At 42.0% G+C, this 21,476-nt stretch overlaps 1 protein-coding gene across 1 annotated transcript in view; it reads right to left on the bottom strand.

The window, feature by feature from the left end:
* Nucleotides 1–21,476, bottom strand: part of itfg1 (integrin alpha FG-GAP repeat containing 1) — a 171,173-nt gene that overhangs the window by 28,726 nt on the left and 120,971 nt on the right. Inside the window, exons 13-14 of the mRNA XM_074660656.1 lie at nucleotides 16,045–16,088; nucleotides 11,103–11,181 (exon numbers count right to left, since the gene is read on the bottom strand). Coding sequence (XP_074516757.1) covers nucleotides 11,103–11,181; nucleotides 16,045–16,088 — 123 coding nt within the window. The remainder of the gene's footprint in view (nucleotides 1–11,102; nucleotides 11,182–16,044; nucleotides 16,089–21,476) is intronic.

Below are 21,476 nucleotides of genomic sequence, written 5' to 3'. Positions count from 1 at the left end.
GAGATAAGGGGAAAAGAGACAGAGGGGATGGATGCATGGTTTAAAGGAATGATAGAGAATAAAGAGTTCCCGGAAAACTCCTCTAAATCAGCTTTTACCCCAGCAGTACGAGAAGCCATACTAAAACAGCAGGAACTCTTGGCCCAAAGTAGAAAAACGGTGGAACAAAACGGTATTTTTACAAAAAAGAAAGCCCAAAAAGACGTTGAGAACCAAGCAAAAACTTTAGCTAAAATAAACGGCATTTATCTTGCATCCGTAACTGAATTAGGACATCAATGGCCAGTAAAAAAAGAGACTAAAAAAGAACCAAATAAAACCCCGGACGGATGTTTTATTGTACAGTATGTTGATGACTTGCTCATAGCAGCACCCTCGGCCGAGGTGTGTCTGTCTCTGACGCATGCTCTTTTGTTAAGACTATATAATTGTGGCTATAAGGTCTCTAAAGAAAAACTCCAGTGTTGCAGAGCGCAGGTATCATTCCTGGGAGGGATAATTACAGCCAAAGGCACTGCCATGTCACCTGCACACAGAGAGTCGATTTTGCACCACCCAAAACCACTAGTGAAACTCTCACCCAGTCCTAGCGCACCCCCACCACCAAACCCACATACTAGCCAGCCACCACATTACATGTCCCTCCATCAGCAGTACCCACCTGGCCCACATCCCAACCCCCCTCCTTATCCTCCTCCTACCCCTAGTCCGGTACCAACCCCACAGGACAGTGATTATACAAACAAAGTTATGGCACCATTGTTTCAAGTGTTAGGTGGTACTTTGGAACTTTAACCCCTACGCTACCTCCTTCGGTAATGATATTAGACAAAAGTATCCCATACCAGCGGGTAAGCTCCACAGCTTGGTGTTTAAGATTAAGAACGGGGAGAGTGGACGCACGTTCATAGAAAGAGCAAAGACAGAGTGGGTGGGGGCTACGAGGGTGAACCCAGATAAAGAATCACAGCAGCCTCTGTTCAGAATAGCTCTGTTAAAACATGCTCCGGAAGGAGTTAAAAGAAAGATACCCAGATGGCTCAAATTTTAACACCAGCTCCAGCCCCGCCACAGAATCCTTATCCACTGCAGGGCCCGCCACAGGCTATATATCAACCCCAGTATCATGTTCCTTACCAAGCTGCCCCATATCAGCAGCCCCCTTATCATGAAGGCCGGAATAGAAGCAGAGGGAGAAAAAGAGGCAGGGGGAGGGGGTATGCCCAACCAAGAGGAGGCAGTTGTTACATCTGCGGAAGCCCGGATCACTGGGCACGTGACTGTCCTCAGAAACAACAACAGCAGATAAGAGGGCCTCCACAGCAGTCATATCAGCCAACAATACAGACTCCACCAAACCAACAGCTAGCTCCAATGCAGGCATACAGCGGATACTCTGTGCAGGGACCTCCACCTGGTCCATATACACCAGGAATGTTCCCATAGGGGTGCCCGACGGAGATGGAGGGGCAGGGGCTGGCAGAGCCCTGTCTCCAGTTGACAGTGAACGGAAAGCGAAGATGGTTCATGGTGGATACGGGAGCACGTTACTCCACCTTAGCTGAACCTATGGGTTCCCTTTCCTCTCACTATGTTTCCGTTTTGGGATTTTCCGACACTGAACAAAGACTGCCTTTTACTGCTCCCCTTCCTGACCTCGGTTACAGACCATACTATTTGAAGGTTAATGCTCTTGTGTCAGCTCTCTCCTATACAGGTGACAAACCTGTCACCCCTGTCACAGAGGACGTTCCAGCACCTGAAGGCCCCCCGGAACACCTTTGGTTGAAGGTGTTAAAGAGGAAGTGGTCGGAGCCACGGTGGACGGGGCCTCATAGAGTGACAGCGAGGACAACAACGGCAGTACAACTTGAAGGGAAAGGCGGAGTTTGGTGGCACTTGACCCAGTGCAGCTCAACAAAACATCCAAAACCAACGGCAGACTTCATCAGCGGAGGGGTGGACAACCCAGATGAACCGGACAAAGGAACAGCACCAGGGGTAGATGCAAGCATCTCTGCAGGGACACCAGATTCATCAGCGGAGGGGTGGACAACCCAGATGAACCGGACCAAGGAACAGCACCAGGGGTAGATGCAAGCATCTCTGCAGGGACACCAGACAAGAGCGCAGAAGAAGACACGTAAACACGTAAACATTGAAGCGTGACTAATGACTGAATTTTTTGTTTTCTATACTGAATTTTTTGTTTTCTATATATATCACTGTAAAAAATATAAGTGAGCTGTATGAGACACAATTAAGGGACGGAAGGTTTCAAGGTCTTGCCTGTTTTACAGATAAAACACGGCTTAACAGTAAGGAAAAGGTGACTCAGTGAAAGTCTTATATGTTATATGTTGTATTAATTATTGCTTTATATATCACGTTAACAATAGCTTATTTTTTATTCATCTACCCTCGGGTAGAGGAGTAGGGTTATCAGGACATTAATCATGGGATGGGTAAATAAAGCCCTAGTGGTATTGGGCTCAATACTACTAGTGGGTCTTATTCTATATTTTCTAGACTTCTTACCAAGACAAGCGAGCAAACAGGTAACCAACCAGACACACCCCAATCACACTTTGACCAGAACAAAACGAGACATACCGCAACGTAGAACTAAAAGATCGAGTCAATGTACTTCTAAAGAATTAGAATTAACATATACATTTGGTAGCAACACCAGCTATCAGATAGATTTATGCGACATTATTGATTGCGGGGGGTCTGATAGGGGCCTTCAATGGCGTGGTTATGATTTGTACACATGCTCATTCAACAGCCGATACAGATGGTGTCCGACATGGGATGCGGTGTGGGCCTATACAGGACCACACTGGAATCCTGGTAGGAAGTGTCCAGCTAATCGTCTCTGCATGTTCTCCCATTTTTCTGTTATGAGAGGTCAAATACAGTCTGGCATACCGCGAGAGCATCGGGACACTCAATATAGTATCACTGTTTTCCTCTATTATAGTGGTCTTATGGTATTATGTGGCTGCTGCTGTATTCCATGCATACGCCATTTGACAGAACGATTAATCGTCACAGCTATAGAGAAGAAACGCCCCGACCAACCACCCGCATATCAGATGAGCATGAGCACCACAGGGGGAGGATGGGGAGAACAGGGGTTATTGAACATGGATTTTCTTACTCATGAGTCAGAAAAGGATGTGGAAGAGGAGGAGGTGGTGTGATGAGAACGGTTTGCATTGATTCTGAGTAAAAAATGAATGTATACGTATAACACTGAACTAATAACAAAGGGCTGCGGGACATGACCCTGGGGTCCTGCTTAAAAATTCCTGACATAAGAAGGAAAGTAATTATTGTTGAAAATAAGATATTATGATCAAGTACGATAGGCTAGTTGTTGGAACATAAGAAGGTAAATAGCCATAGCTCACCCTGAAGATGATTAGTTTGTAAAAGATGGCAACATGGATTTTGTCCTCTATGTGTAACTTGAGGTTTTTTCCTTTGTCACTTCCAGAGAGAGTAGATAGCGCATCTGGTCTTTTTGCTCCATCTCCTGAAAAGCAAGGTGGGGTTTTTGGCCAGCTGTTAGTAGTTACTTGTGACCTATGACCTCTGTCAACAGAGCCCTCTATACCTTATGGGGTTGGGGTAATCTGTAAGGCGGAATTGGCTGAAAGACGGGACTCATAGGTCATTGGTAGTGGTCAAGGGTGAGTTTATGAATAAACATGATATATAACTGTTTTTTGATTTCTGACTTATATCCTCATGTCATAAATATTTCTGTGAAGTGAACTTAGATAAGTTCAAAAGAGGGTCTGTTGGAAATATATCATGAAGAATAATATGGAAAATGCTTAAACTATTATGTTACGAGTTCATTGGGTTGAAGATGTTTAGACTAAGAATTATAAGAATGAATACTGTGGCGCCTGAGGGACTTATCGTTCAGAGTCACAAGGGTGGGACGTCATACACATACTTTTGTGTAGATAGAACAGTCTCAAGGATACAGCCTTAGGGAAGAAACAGATAGGGGGGAGAGGACAGAATGATATGAACAGTAGACAGCGTTGTTTAAGGATGGAGTCAGATAAGAAGAAGGTCACATTGACATTGTGGAAAAGTACTAAGACTGATCAAAACTCTGCCCCTCCTTTCAGAGAATGTTTATGGCTGTGTATAAAGGCAAATGTGAAGAACAGCTCGGGGTTCATTCACTGCGAACTGATCACGGTATTACATGGTATCAGGGACACATTGATGAATCCAGAATTCTGTAATAACTCTGTGCAACTTTGATGAATATATATACGGAATAAATTGATACTAATTTTAACATAATTTGCAATCTTTTATGATTTTAACTCTGAGCTTGCAGCTGCCTAGAAGATAAACCAACACGCATGAAGGTGACGATTTCCCTGAGGGAAATTCCTTCACTATCATCTTAATATTGACCGTCCCCCCTGAAAGTTACATGTGACACTTTTCCCCCAGTCGTCTAAAGATAAATGGATGACCCTGTGTGACCTGGAACTCAGAAGGAAACACAGTGCAGTGTTATTCCTGTGTGCCGTGTCCCTGAGTGTCCATAGTGAGAGAGAGAGAGAGAGAGGAATAAAAAGGTTGTTAATGAATAACTTGAACTATCCATCTCCACCACCCCACCTGTCTCTCCCCCTCTCCCTGTCTCAGCAGGAGTTACTTGATAATGAGGTGTGGTGTTGTCAGAATCACAGCCCATACTCATCCATCCAACCTGCTTAGTAAGGGCCATGACACACCACTGTCTGCTGCGTACACACAAACACGTATACGCACCCATACACACAGAAGGTCAAGAGACAGATGCCAGGGTTTGCACGCCTGCACACATGCTGACACACATGCACAACACATATGGACACAGACCGAAGATTATGTGCAAGCTTAGGAAAATACATGAACACACACATACTGTACATACACTTGTACAGGTCCACACACTGTATTGAATGCTCTACACAGACACACATAGAAAAGAGTTAGAGAGGAACGTTGTCAGTGTTGCTGTTGACCTTTACTTGCCAGATAACAGGGTTGCATTATCACCGTAATATGCAGTACATACAGTATATCTACTGTATGTGTGTGTGTGTGTGTGTGTATCTCACCAGACTAATGTCTACCATACACTAGGAGACTTCGAAAAGACTTTTAAAAGACTGAAGTCTGACACCCTCTCACATCTAAAGACAATGTGTCTTAAGTCTCAGAGTTTTTAGTCATAGACTATAATATTTTGCAAAGACCGGGAATCTTGCATGGTCACTATTTACAAGACTACAACTAGAAGTTTACAAGAAGAAGCTAACGTTAGCTACTGAAATGTTTGCTTTTAACCTACGAGCTAACTGTATGTTTCAGCTGAAGACTGATTTATATTTCTGTCCACTTTTTTTCCTTCTCCACTATATCATGGTACAAAAGGGAGGACACGTCAAAGAGGCACTCTTGTTCACTCCATAACTCCACCAGTTTCTCAATTTTTACTTTCTACAGTCATGGCTAGATAAGAGCCGTTGTGTAAAACTATCGCGAGAGTTTGTGTTCATGTATTTACCTTCTGCAGGCATTCTGTGGTTGCATTTGCAGTTCTGTGTGACATTTTTACATGCTAATTTGAATGCAGTGTGTAATTTGTTTTAAATTAAGGTTCTAGTGATGTAATGAAGTCATGAATCAAGTTCAAGGTTAAGGTTAATTTTTATCATCTTCATTTTCATTTCATTTTTTTGCCATTTTTGTGTTGATTTTGGCGGTCCCCTGCGGACGAAAGTTGTGTTTCCAAGCGCCAGAGTCCCTTTAGAAAACCATGTTTTTTACTGCAGCAGGGTCTGACAGTCTGCCCCAGATTTTGTCTGTTTACAACGTTAATGCAACAGTCTTCTCTCCCGTGTGAAGGGCATCCGACAATCCCCCAGGAAGTGCGCCGGTCGTCGATTCCGACTTTCGTAGCGGTACTGCAACTTCTGTGTCAGTCACGTGATGCATTGGACCAAAAAATACTTTTTCCCATAAACTTACATTGGGAAAGAGACGTCTGGAACGCAGCGGATAATTTTTTTTGAGGTGAATCAACTTCCCAGTACGAACACTCTAAAAGCCCTCATTTAAAAAATTCCGTTTTTAAAGTTGTAAAACGCACTAATAGCTGAATCCAGAGTTATTTCCCTTCCTCCGTTCATGTGAGTGAGACCCAGACCGAGGCTGGAGCGCAAGCCGTGACAACAGCGTGATGACGGGACCCGTGTTTTGATTTGATTTGATTTTGAACTTGTTTGATTTTATCAGAACGTCAAGACGAGAAAAAGACTGACTTAAGACAGCTTGGACTGAATCGCTTGAAAAGTCGTTTGGTGTAAAAGTGAAGTTGGCATAAGATTACTCTACTTCTGCTCTCTCTCTTCTCTGCTTCCTACCAGCTCCTGGTATCCTCTGACCCATTTGCCTCCTTTTTCTTTACTTTCTCTCCTTCCCCTCCCTCCCTCCTCTTGTTCTACAGTAACTCCATTCATACACTGTGCCTTGTCTCTATCTCTCAGCATATCATAATCTCTGTCTCCGTTCCTCCTCTCCCTTTCAGGAGGGTGAAGGGTAAGTGAAGATCGTTGGGCCCCAGTGGAGAGGCCCAGACGTCGTGGGTGTGTATATGAGTGTGTGTGTGTGTGTTTGTGAGCACCCCATCATTGCTCATCTCTGGCAGCCTCGCTGGCTGTTCCCCAAGCTACAAGCTACAGAATAAATACACTTTAAATCACCACACACACACACACACGCACACACACACACACACACACACACACACAGACACACACCAGCAGCCTGCTCCCTGGCAGCACTTTGCTGCTGTTAAATGAGGGGTCTGGGGAGTTGGGCCGGCAAAGCCTTTGGCTACTCCTCCTCTCTCCGTGCACTCCAGTCAAACACACGTTGGAAAAATAAGCCGAAGTTATGATGGGCAGGCTGTAATACGCCGGGAAATTCTAATGTTAAATAAATGGGATTCTGCTTACTGAACATGCCGAACCAGGAACATAAAGACCCTGTCTGGGGAGACACTGGGAAGAAGAGGTGTACTGGCTGAGCAGCCAAAATGTCAACACACTCTTCTTCACATGAACTACATTAAAAATAGAATACCTTTATTGAAATCTTTCTTATTTTGTGTGTGTGTGTGTGTGTGTGTGTGTGTGTGGTATCTTTGAGTTACAAGAAAGATGAATGACCTGCTCCAAAGTTCTCTAGGGAGAATAGAACCAGTTAGATGTTATGAGTCATCAGCCCAACCAGTATGCCCCGTCCCGCTTCATTTCACCTCTCAGGATGCCTGGGAGGGATTCTCCTATTTTTGTGACAAAAATTGTTTTTATTTTGCCAATTGCCAGTAATTTGGTCTCCTGAGTTCCACATCCACAGTCTGTTTGAGTCAGGTGAGGATTATCAGTAGGTTCATCAGTATGAGTGACCCCTTTCACTTTAGATGTGTTTCCATTCAATTGTGAAGCGAATATCAAAGGACCAATATGTAATATACTGTAATAAATCATAAAATGAATTAAGGAACTGGCTTCTCCGACAACAATGCTACAGCCAATTTGTTCTCCTTTGAAATTTCCATTACGGTCCTGAATGTCTGTTTTTTGTTTTGGATCTGTGTGATCCCGTCCACTGCCCATTTCGACACCGTTATAAGATAACGTTAACGTTAGATTCTACCTGACCTAAAAAGCCTCGGCACATTTCTCTGTGGTCCGTGAGCAGCAGGGTTATCAAGGCAGCGAGTATTTGAGACACACAGCCAGTGAACTGATTCTGGGATGCTAACCCACGCTAACTGCTATCAGTCACGCTGGAGGAGCAGACGGGTATACGGCTACAATGTTTTGAATTTGGAATGCTGTCAGTAGCCTACATATCACTCTTTTAAGCAAACTTTTGAAATATCGCAAAAAAAAGAAATGCGAATTAGGCGCGTTTCCATCAACTGATTGGAGCAAATAAACTCAGCTACAGTACAGTGTAGTTTGTTCAGAAGTTACCGCAATGGGCTACGCATGGCTGTAATCCGCCACTAAACAGACTAGAAGAAGTAGAGGTGGCAAACCGGAAACAAAACAAGTCGGCTTATGGGTTTCCTCCCTTCAAAACACGATCATGACCACAGCGACAGCAGAAACAGCTGATGAATCATGCGAGTTAAATGTTCTGTACGTCAGAATTCATTCAGCAAAAGCGTTTCCATAATTTGATGCATCAACTCTTTTTTGACGAAGGCAAAAACCACCTCAAGCAAGTGTAATAACTTGTTTTTTTCCGCAATTGAGGAAGTTTTATTGAATTTTACTTATTCATATAGCCTTTCTAATGTGATACTTCCAAATTTACATAAAATGATGTGAATGAAAATGCAGCTATTGTGATATTGTTTTCACATTGCCATGTGATGCATTGTTAGAATAAAAATAGTGATTATAGGGAATGGAAAGGGAAATCTAAACAGCAACTGCAACAGCATACAGTGATATTTTAGAAAATAGTTTGCTTCTAGCAACTTGACTGGCTTGCACAGAGCTCTGACCTACAGTCAGCCCCATCCAACACCTTTGGGATGAAATTGGAACACCGACTGCGAGACCGCTGGACAACCTCAGTAAAAAAAAATCTTGTTCAAAGCCTTCCCAGAAGAGTGGAGGCTGCATAGGAACACCCATGGATTGCAATTAGATACGTGTAATGTCCAAGTGTCCACATAAGTTTGAACATGCAGGACTGCCAAGCAAGTGTAAACTAATTCCCTACATATACATATATAACTGCATTTTTTAACTGCCGATATTTCCGGTCATTTTTATGAATTCTTTTAGAAGAGACTGAAAATCAAAAATAGACGAACATTACTGGATATTTTTCACTTTAGTATGATTTTAAAAGTGTCACCGCCTCCACATGCAGTGGGATTCTGTATTACTCTCCATCTTCTCTGCAGTGGGCGTGGGTGCAGGTGGTGAAAGCCTTCCTCCCCTCCTCCCCTCTCTCTCCACTGTTTCTCTCTCTGCCCATTTGACTGCATATTTTAAACCAGTGGCGTGTGTGTAGTGAGGGAATCAAACTGCGGGTTCGTCACGCTTTAGGACAACTAAATACAGGACGACTGGTGTTAATATTTTGCCCGCTCAGTGTTTTGGGCGCTTGGACAGAGAGCACATAATTGAAAAGTCTGCAGCCATTGGACGATTAGTTTGAGCTCTGTCGCCGAGAGCTTATAGCCGTCTAATGGTGGTGAAATAATAATGATGTTAGACTGTGATCTGTGGTCTACTCTTTCTTTAAATATGTATGGACTCCAACTGTGCCAACAGATAAATGAAACAATGAAATCTGACAAAGTGGGATTATGCTGCACACACATAGATACTATATATATCCCTGACCCCAGGCTGTCAGTGCATCTTGTCCTCATGCAGCCCTGTGTCCTTCCCACAACGTAACATCAACTAGGTTAACTGTGGCTAATACGGCACAGCGTTGCTGTCCTCACTGCCTCGTCTTATCTTTCTATGTATCTCTCTATCCGTATTAAGAGTAGTGTTCATCAGCATCAGGATTGCTGACATTTCTCCTCCTATTGAGACCCAGTGATGCTACAGGTTACAACATAACAATCAATAAAGCTGGAGTCACAGGGCTTTCCACTGAGGAAATACTTGTCATAATTCATGTGAGAGGGTGCATTGTGACTAAAACCTCAGCGTGGTAACTTGTGTATTCCAGTATGTTGACAGATCTGGTTAACATTAACAGAAGGGAGAAGCCCTTTGAGAACACATGAAGTGGAGCTGCTTGAGATTGAAAATTCATGAAAAAACACTCACAAGTCAATAGAGTGCTACATGAATGAGTCCCAAAGCCCAGAAATGAGTTAGCATTTTAGCACTTTCGGTTGCCTAGTCTGGAAGTCAATGGGTTTTTAGTTAGATGTCTGAAATAAGGTCTGTGGTTAACACAGGGTTAAGAGATTTTAACGTTTTGTTCTACGATATAAAATACAACAATAAATACCCCACCCGTGAATTTTGAAGCCTTTATGTGTCTTAAATAAGGCGGTTGCTAACAAGTGGCTAAATGAGACTAAACGTCATCACGCCGACGTAACTTCTGTACTTAAGCACTTCCGGTGTTATTTTGAGCCAAACCACCATCTTTTCCTAAACCTAACGAAGTAGTTTTGTTGCCTAAACCTAACTAAGTTGTTTCCTGTGAAGACGGTAGTTTATTTTGAAAAGACTGGAGTTGGGAAAGACTGGAACTGACGCTGGACATTCGTAGGAAAACGCACAAAAAATCGTATGAACCGTTGTATGAGAATACGTCTACCTTGGACTTAAATGAGAAGCAAAAATGAGGAAGCTACAGCTTGTTGAATGTTGCTTCGCTGTGGAAGAATCTTTGAGGGAGGAAAAGCCACTGCAGGAACTCAAAGCCGAATAATTGACTGATCGTGCTGGAAAACTTGGACTCATCTTTCAAAAATGAATCCGAACAAGCAACAGTTGAATATTTATTTTCCTGTAACAATTTAGAATGCAAATGTGAGAGACACCTGCATTTATACATCTTGTAGATAGAACAAGTGTGAACAAAGCACACACACACTCCAAGAGCATCAAGGTGCATTACAGCCTTATCAAACTGATTTATTCTGCCTTCAGCAGTCCTTGCACCTTTTTCTTTAGCTGCCCTTTCTGCTTCAGCTTTTGTCTTTGAGGCATAGAGGCGATTTTCTCATTTATAAAAAAAAAAGAAAACAAATAAAATCAATATGTCCCTCTTCTTCTCATTCTCTGTTTTCGTATAACCCTCCAAAACAAACCCTGCGGTGTTCAGCCGGGCTAAGGACAGCTGTCATTGTTAGGAGGTTAAGTTATTAATAAATCTGACGTGGACGTATAAAAGCTCAGGCAGCGACATTTTCAGAAAAATAAATGCCTCTCTCGCTATTCTGTCACTGGAGTGGGTAGTCCAGAAGTGAAAGCTACTGTGGAAGGAGATTAAAAAAAGAAAGTCCTTACCTGAGGCGTTTTTCAGGTCGCCGTTGGAGTCCGTTGTTGTGTACATGACATAGGGACCTGGCTGGTTAACACCAAACGGCTGCAGAAAACACACACACAATAAAAAACAGTGACACATTTTGACATTTTTACTTGACACAAGTATCTTTATCACGTCAGCTGTCTGTCAGTGAGGGCGAAAGAGGACAACAAGCAGGGAGGGGTGAAAGAGAAAAACAGAAAGACAAGAGAGAGAGTGAGGCTTGTTGCTACCACAGTGACCTTGAGCAGTATGTCAGTTTTATGTTCACTAGGTGACACGGCAAATGTCTGACGTAGCTGGCTACAATCTGACTGAGCGTAAATGAGTGTGACGGCTTCGTGTTCGTACAACCGTGTGGGGGGGCGGATGCAGAGAGGGGTTGTCTTATCTCTTCATTATGAAAGGATGACAACTAATGAAGAGATCTGTCGAGCCATCCTTCGCTTTACATCGGCTGATCGTCACACACACGCTGCAAGAGAGGCTTGGCCCGTTGTGCTGTGACACTCGGCAGTCGGGTGAGGATGGAATAGAAATGAGGTCAAAAAAGAAAGAGAGAGAGAGAAACGAGAGAGCCACAGAGGAGCAGATTAGTGGGCTCAAAGACAGACGAAGAGGAAGAGAGGTGTGACTAAGAAGAAGAGGAGCGGGAGGGTGAAATGAAAAGATAGAGGGGGGTGATGGATGGGAGAGGAGAGGAGGAGAAACAGCCGCGAGCTCCACTCGTCTAATGCATTCATCATACCTTTCAGTTAGACAACAAGCGGGTGGAAGAGTAGACAGACAGGAAACCAAAACAACTCTAATACCAGCAGCCTCTTGTTGATGTCAAAGCTAATGTGTTTTGCAAAGGGGTTTCCACTGGTGAAAGGTTATATAAGGAGAGATGCTATTGGCTGCTGTATTTTTGTCAGACTTCCCCTGTCCGCCTACACATGATCACCAGACATTGGGATAAATAAAAGGAGCTTAAAGCCAACTGCTCTACAAATTGATGGCTCCATTTAACTCCAACAGTGCGATATAGTTTAAGAGCTCATGGCGTGTTTTCCATGCAAAACTGTCTATCCCCCTTCAGACTGACACAATGATGTGGGTTGTGTGTTCCAGTATGGGTCAATGCAAGTCAGCCATCCGTCCGTTACGAATGACTAGGGTTGGACGCAGGTTGGAGGCCGTCCGACTTTGGTGAACAGCCGTTCCTACCAGGAATCATAGACTGTATATAAGAAGTGGACGTAGTCACCGTGACGTCACCCATTAGTTTGTTGACTGCTGTTTTGAAGCCTCGAGTTCGGCATTTTGGACGTCGACATCCCCCCCCTCGGCACAACACAAAGCGCCTGGGTCAGTCCTTCATGCTGGTATAGCCATCAGGCTCCACAACGAAGGCTGACCCCCATATGAGAACTATGAGGACTTTAAGAACTTTAAACACGCACTATCTGCAACCACCTTGGACTTTTAACCACTGGTGGCACTTTAACATGGATATTCATCCACTCTCATACATTCTATTTACCACTATATAGACTGCACATATGTACATATTACATTTATTTATTGATGGACTGCACACACTATGTTTACCCATTCACTCTGTATCTTTTATATCTCTATTTATTGTTTTTATTATATTTTTATACCTGCACCTCTCCTGTGTTTCACTCCGTTTGCTGCTGTTGCTGCTTTGACACCCGAATTTCCCTCCGGGGATTAATAAAGGTTCATCTTAACTTATCTTATCACAAGGTAGCCACGCCCTAAAGCATCCCCTGCTTTATGGTCTATTTGACTCTAAATGGGACCATAATTTACTAAATGAACATCATGCTGTGTTGAAGAAGACTTGAAACTAGCGATTGAGACCATACACTGATGTTTACAATGTTTACTGAGGTAATAAATCAGGTGAGAAGTAGGATCATTTTCTTATAGACCTCTATACTATCAGACTTCTTCAGAACCAGAGGTTATCCACCGCCAGGAATAGAAATTAATTCCAAGATACCAGCCAAAAAAAAAATAACGAGGGCGATCAAGAAAGAGGGAGAGTGCACATGGACAGACAGATAAGGATCGAGGGGTAATTACTTGATGTAGTCCAGTCAGTGTAATTCTGAGGTTTATTAGTGAAATATATGAACTGTACTGCAGACTTGAGTCTCTGTTAACAGTAAGAAGCAGGGTGACAGATGTCTCATGAATGGGTGGGATGCATGTCCATCAGACCCGCGACATACTGAAAGGGGTATTATTCTGCTATTTAATTAGTAGCTGCAGCCATCAGATAATATAATAGATGGTGCTTAGCTAATTTAAACTCTGGGTTCTTTACCCTTATGAAGGAATTAGTAGTAAGTCTGTGTCTAAACCAACACTGGATCCTGGACTAGAGAGCATCTTCTCACCAGAATCTGAAGCAACACGCCTCCGTCAACATTTTTACACAAGACTGAACAGCTGGTAAAGCAATGTAATGGTTTTGAATTATAAATTCAACAGTCTTAAATGTGCTGATCTGATTTTGACAATGTCTTCTAAAGGAGTAATACAAAAGGTTGTTGCCTCTGTTTATGTGTATTTTTTTGTGTTTGATTGTTCTGAGTTCGTAGACTTGTAGCAACTCATATGTAAGAAAACCATGAGCGCATAACATAATAACAGTTGTGTGCATAATATAATAAGTTATTAATTTATGAGAACATTATTACATTATATACTAAGCAAGAAAGCGGCAATTCAACCTCTCTCGCAAGCAGCAACTCGGCCTGTATTGCACACTAAACGGCAATTAAACCTCTCTCTGTCCAATGTGCTCCAGGAACTGTGGATTTTTTATGTTTTACGTGACTTTTTCTGTCTCCCCGACCCGCCGGAAATCCCCCGTCAGAAACTCATGTGCACGCACACTTTGACTCACACAAATACACTCGCTAAAATTGGTTCTGAAGCTATTTATATCACTGGTACAGGCGATGTAATGTAAAATACATCCCCAGGCTTAAATATGTTAATAATATTTTTAATATGTTAATGTTATTTTTTTTCTTTTTACTATCTGGTAACCTGCTCGGGACCCCCGGGAAAACCACTGCTCTAGACCTGTTGCTTAGTTTATAATGTAATAGTGTTTCCATAATGTAATAACTAATTAAATTAAGCACAAAAAATGCTATTACGTTATGTGCTCATGGTTTTCTTACTTTATGTGCTGATTATTACATTTAAATTATTACATTATGCACAGTTACTACATTATGAGTTGCTACAACACTGTTGTATCTGTATTATTTAAGTATGTATTGATGCTGTTTTATTTACCAAGCTTTTGTTAATGAAACAAATTCTAAAGTCACAATGGGACTACTGTGAAAGGCTCAAGTTAACCTTGTTGAAGCTTGTACGTATCAAATCGATGAGCGCTGTCTGGCCTCGTCACGCAGACAAGAAGCCTTGGACACCTCATAAACTTCCAGAAGTGAGCAGATGATAAACTACAGACTGATACCTGTTCTTATAAAATTATGAGTACAAAGCCAGTCTCAGCAGACACCATTACTGTCAAAGTGTCCCTGAACAACAGCAAGCAACAAACCCCAAAATACATTTACCAAGGACGGCAGTAAGAAGACAGGCACACCTGGCATTTATTTGCCCTTGTCTTAAAAGACATCTTACTGATATTTTATTGGATAATGCCGTCCACAAGGAAGGGCATGAGACTACTGACGACTGACTTGTATTATGAAGGTCTGTTACTTGTCTCCATTAAGAGAAAAATAATGGGGGAGGGGTATGGACAGGTGGAAATCCAGCCTGTTCCCATACAACAAAACTGCATTGTCAATTTGTTTGTTTTTGATGTATCACAGATATATATTTCTAATCACAGTCTGCATAAGGAGGAGGTCGGGGTGGTGGATGGATGGGTCAAACAAACACAGGGCTTTCAACCAGGAGACCACTGTCCGTGTCCCGTGTGAAACCAAAAGTCAACATTCACTTATTTTAATATACATCCGTAACTTAAATAATGTAACAAACATATTTTGAATCCAAACCATGATATTTTACTAACCCTAACCAAGTAGTTTTGTCGCGTTTTTGTTTTGTTTTGTCAAACTCAAGCCCAACAGGGAACAACAGCTGTCAGTGTGTCAGTGTGCTGACTTGACTATGACTTGCCCAAAACTGCATGTGATTATCATAAAATCAATTTCCTCTCCAAAATTTAGCACAAGTTTGGAGCGTTATTTAACCTCCTTCGCGTCAAACTAGTATGACATGGTTGGTACCAATGGATTCCTTAGATTATTTAGTTTCATATGATATCAGTATTGTATAGTAGCTTTAAAACTAAGCCCGACACAACCTCCGAAAGATCTTTTGTGTTAATGTGTTAAATAAAGAGTTTAAAGCGAATTTGCATTAACACGTTATTATCGAGTTGACTTTGACAGCCCTAATGGGAACGTAATTTTGTAGGAGACAGGGTTGGGAAATCAGGTGCTATTTTATTGCTCAAACCTCATTTATTTTTATGCTTTCCATGTTTTTGGCAAATTTTTTCAGAGTGCACTAAAAGAAAGGCACTTTACATATAAAGAGGAGCTTATACTGCCTTAGAGCTCAAAAACACATCACACATTCAAATCCCTTTCCCTAATTTCCTGAATATAAAGTTGATCCTCCCTATAGACATGAAGTTTGGCCATCAGTCAGGATGTACCAGCCTATCTCTCTCTTCCTGCCAAAAAAATTGACCGAGTATAGACTCTGGGGGAAGATAAAGATGTATGCATGGGAAGATAAGTGCAATAGGTACAAGACGGTACACCTGGTCAGACAGATAAGAAACAATTTGATTTACTTTATGCTGTCATTTGAAAAGTGGACAAACAGAGACACATTTCTTACCTTGACATCATCTGGACAGTCATTGAAGCAGAGGCCGCTGAGCACTGAGGAAGACAAGAGATGCCAGAGTTAGACATGTTGCTCAGCGTGTGCTACATGTCCGACACAGTAATGGTGCTGTTGCTGAGCCCTAAGGGCCACTGTGGGTCAAACTCACACAGAGAAATAAGCTTTTCTTACACAATGACTTCAGTTTCACTGTGCCTGACAGTCGAAACAACAAAAACTAACTCATATTAACGGTGCTTAAGCGTTCCTCTTTTCTGCATCCTAGGTGAATGTGGACAACACAGACAACCAAAGAAAGGAGGAAGGGGGGAGGGTTATAAATAAATTGCCAGCAAAGAGAAACATAAAATAATAAATGTGCATGCTATTAACGCAGCGTGTGCGCGTATACGTGCATGCTAAGAGAGCATTTCACTTATTTGTGTGTACAAGCGGAGCGAGGACGAAATCCGCTGAATTGCTAATCAGTCATTAGAGAAGTGACTTTATTAGCATACTAATAGGGTCCTGGGTCTAGGTTGCCTTGATTTGCCTGATGGAGTCACGCTGAAGCCCAATACTCTGTTAATAAGGTCTGCACCCAGCGCTTTACTAAACAGCAGCCAAACTCAATGCACCCATTCACAGGGAACGTCACAGTGGCCCCAACTCAGGCAGTGGGTGGACAAAGACTTGCTAGTGGATTGTTCAGCACTAATTTGCCACAAACATTTACTGTACAGACAGCCTCGATAACCCATCCCACTGTAATTACTTTGAGTAGGATTTTCAGTTGTGTACTTTACAATGGGCTGCTGTATACTAATGTGGAGCATCGGCAGGTGACAGGTGACCCCGACGTCATAAAAAACTGTGGAATGTCTCAATTCATTGTCCAAATATAGCTCCCTAATTTTTTTTTACTCCACACTTCCACATCCTCTCATCTCTGTGGTTCCTGTATTCATTCTTCCACACTGTTTAGACTATTTATAGAAGCGTGCAGAACACCATTAAGCATTAACGGATGGTAACTATTAGGAAAGGCTTAAATACAGCAGGTCGAAAGGGCAATCCACACCGGCAGTGTTTCATGAAACACTTCTAGAGTGCTGCATACTGGAGCAAATATACTTCTGTTTCTACAAATGTGTCAACACACAACCCACTCTGCTTTTAGTTTTTACACAAGTCTATTTGTTTTTCTACTTGCGCACCCTGTGAAGCGAAGAGAGCCATTCACATCACACGACTTTCTCTATATTGTGCACATCAATAACAATCAGTCGCCAGTTTCACTCTGAGCTTTCAAACTTCACAAAAGGCAAATAAAACTTAGTAAATAAATACTAATAAACAAAACTAGCAAGGGAACTAAAATAATTGAATGAAGTGAACGATTGATAAAAATGAGGCGACTTTTTCTTCTTGTTCTTCTAATGTTATTTTTAGGATTTAGGACGGCAAAGTCTGCCTGTCCATTGGTCGGTCCACCACTTCAGTCCAGAATGAAATATCTCATACATTTTTGGATGAATTACCATAAAATTGGGTCCTCAAAGGATGAATCCTGCTGACTTTGGTAATGACCTGACTTTTCCTTTAGTGCCACCATGTGGGCAACCTCCGGGGTCTGAAAAGTGAAGCTAATGCAGAAGTGCCTTAAATTTGCATTCTTTCTAACAGCCAGCAGGGGGCGTTTCCTCTGGTTGCAAAAAAGAAGTCTGGTTGTATAGAAGTCTATGAGAAAATGACCCTACTTCTCACTTGAGTTATTACCTCAGTTAACATTGTAAACATGAGTTTATGATCTCAATCGCTAGATTCAAGTCTTCTTCAATACAGCATGATGTTCATTTGCAGGTTGTAAAAAAACAAGATTGTGACAGAAACCAAGATGGCGACAGAAACCAAGATGGTGACGGCCAAAAACCAAGACGGGGGCGGCCAAAATTCATTCATGCTGCCCCTGAGGATGATTAATAACTCTGCTAATCTTTTACATTCCATCTTGTTCCATCATCAGGTTAAAAAGTTATTATGTTATTATATGTTAATATGTTAACATTATACTTTTTAGGTAATGTTGTAATATCATTCATATCATTCTAACACTACTAACTCATCCAGGTTGAGGTTAGTGCATCTGCAGTAGACAGATGCAGATTGAGCCAGAGCCAGGATGCCATTGTGACACTACAATATGTGCTCCTTCTAGCCAGCCGAGGAGCAGCACATTGCCATTGTTCTATTTAACTAAAGTTACTGTTATAAATAATGTTCAGTAATCCTGTTTACATAAAGTGTGGCGTCGGTTGTGTGGGTGGCGGGGTTTGGCTCGGGGGTGGGGGGTGTTTGGTGGGCCTGTCTGAGTCAAAGAGTCCAGGGCCATTCTTTCATTTCCAGTCCGTCCCGCATTCTGCCATCACTTTGTGTGAATAAACAAAAGATTTTTTTTCTTTTAAAGCTTTGATTTAAAAAGAAATGGCGTACGTGTGGCAAGGGCAAATTTGCAGCTTTGAAGTTCACGAGCTTATTAATCATACGCCTGAAGCGGAATTCAGATGGAGCTCCCATCAAAGACAAACATTTGTTCCTTGACCCCTAACTGACCACACTGCGTAGAGGCTGCTACTTAACATCCGTGGTAAACAGGTTTCAGTTTAATTTAATCAGGGAAAATACACTTTCATTTCTTATCGAGGCCTTTCATGAAGTCATTTAACACTGCTTTCTAAAAGCATGTTTAGTAATCACATAGATATTCTGGAAAACTGTCAACAACAGGGCTACAAAATGTTTTTCAAGTCAAGGATATCAAAACAGGTCCGCGGTGACCACATACCATTCATCATCACAGTTAGTGCCCAAAGCCCAAGGCTGTTTCTGGCTGTTCTGTTGCCCTAGACGTTGAGTTAAACTGAGTGAAACTAAAAATCCATTAGGTTATTTTTTACTATTTATTAGATCAAAGCCGTGTGTCCAGAAACAGTCCTGCGTGTAATTATACTGCTCATCAACTCTGAGCAAACACCACATCAACACATCACAGGCTTTTGGACCAAAGTCATCCGTGAAGGACACCGATGATCAATAAATGTTAGGGATCAGATTATTCACTGCTTGTTTGAATTTCATGTTTTGAGGTCAGGCTACAGGCCACACTGTCAGTGACACTGTAAATCAATAACACAGAGGGATTACACCGCCACTTGTTTGAAGTCAGTCTCATTTGGGATTATAGGGACGGAGAACACAGGACATAAAACATAAGACTGTAGCGAGACCCAAAGCCACAACACCATCAGCTCTCAGCACATATCTCAAACTATAGAATCTCATCACTTAAAGGATAACTTTGGTATTTTTCAACCTGGACCCTATTTCCCCATGTTATTGTCTAAGTGACTTATAGTGACAACAATTTCAGAAATTGGTCCAGTATTGAGGGAGAGCGCTGTAGACGACAGCTGCTCATGGGTTGCAATATGGTGCTATTGGGGCAAGCTGGCACCTTAATCTGTAAAAGAGTCTGTAAAAGGGAGACTCGTGGGTACCCATAGAACCCATTTTCATTCACATATCTTGAGGTCAAAGGTCAAGGGACCCCTTTGAAAATGGCCATGACAGTTTTTCCTCACCAAAATTTAGCGTAACTTCGTAGCGTTGTCTAGCCTCCTTCTCGACAAGCTAGTATGACATGGTTGGTTTCATATGCCAGTATCTTCACTCTAGCTTTAAATCATAGCCCACTACAACCTCCGAAAGATCGATTGCGTTAATGTGTTTAAGAAATTAGTGGCGCTAAAACGATTGAGTTACTGTGTTAACATTGACAGTCCTAAACGTAACGTTACATTGACGCCGCTCCAGCTTGTTTCGTGCGTTTCTCGTTTTGTGCAATAATGTCTGTGTACTACAATACTTTTTACAACTATATTTGTATGTATTTTATATATGTTTTATATTTTGCTTTTTTTACTGTTTACTTATTATATCTTTATTGTTTGTTTACTTGTTATATCTTCTTCTGTTTTTTAATGATGCCTCTTGTTGTTTGCACTATCCTCTTTGCTGCTGTCACACTGCAAATTTCTCCGCGGTGGGACTAATAAAGGATTGTCTTATCTTATCTTATCTTATCTGATCTTATCTTTCGCGGCTGCTGGTTACAGCGTTCTCCCTCAATACTGGACCAATTTCAGAAATTGTTGTCCCCATTAGTCAGTTAGACATAAAAACATGGGAAAATTGGTTTGGATAATACTGGAGGTACCCTTTAAGAGTCAAGTTTAGTGTATTGCATTTTATTCTCACACATTAGAGAATAACCATTTTCACTTCAGCAGTTTTCTCTCTGTATGCCTGTGAGGTTAGCAAGTCAGTCAAGAAACCTGAATTGAGTAAAAATGCACTTCCCTGAGTCTCTCCGTCTCTGCTGGTTACAGCAAAAACTGTGACCTTGTGCCATTGTTAGTGTTAATCTGGCAGCAACCTTTAAAATACATCCTGAGTTAAACTGATGTGAAACACATCCTCGGAGAGAGAGATGAAAGAGAAAGATGTTGGTGCATGAAAGGACCAAGAGGAACAAACACGCTGCTTGAATACGAATATGCTGTGCGACAGGAACTGATTGCCAGGATAGTCTCTTATCGAGAAACAAGTGAGATGAGGTGGTTACTGTCAATTAAATGGACGCATTTTGAGAGGAATCAATGTGCGTGGCAATCTGTGTTTAGGTGATGGAACACAAAACGTCAGATTTTAGTGACATTTTAATTTCCAGTGGAGATGTAATAAAGCTAAATCGCACTTGGCACCCTGTGGAAATAACACTGTCAGAGCGCCAACAGCCTCAAACTTTGTCTCTCCTTTTTTTTTATTTCCTGTCAAATGTGAAACACCCAATAAAGCATCCAAGCACTTTTAGTCAGAGGTCTTTACAAAAAACTCTTGAATGTAAGGTATGTGTGACAATGGAAAAATTAACAAATGTAATCAGTGAGAGAGGACACAAGCATGTTACATTTCATGACATGAATTCACTGATGCAGAAAGAGAGAGGAAAAAAGAGACATAAAGTGCATGAATGCAGAAGTCCTTCACAACTCAATGGGCACGCCGTTGCTCCAGGAAGTAGATGAGTCTGTGTCGGGGTGGGCATTCGTGTGCGTGCGTGAGTAGGGCAAGTCTGTAACCACACTTTTAGGAGAGAGAGGAAACTCAAGCTTCTCCTGTGAAGCCGCTTTCTTCTCCATACTTCAATCTTTGGTTGACATGTAACAAGCACATCACAACTCCTCCATGGCCAAAACAAGATCCCTGGAATAGCTCTCACACATCCTGTAGGGAGCAGATTTTGTCTCTTACCAATACAACAGTCTCTCCCTCTCTCTCACTCACACACACACACACACACACTTACAGTACAGCCTAGACAG

The sequence above is a fragment of the Sebastes fasciatus genome, chromosome 2 (assembly GCF_043250625.1).
Source record: "Sebastes fasciatus isolate fSebFas1 chromosome 2, fSebFas1.pri, whole genome shotgun sequence".
Lineage (NCBI taxonomy): Eukaryota > Metazoa > Chordata > Actinopteri > Perciformes > Sebastidae > Sebastes > Sebastes fasciatus.
This window is presented reverse-complemented; position numbering and strand designations above follow the sequence as displayed.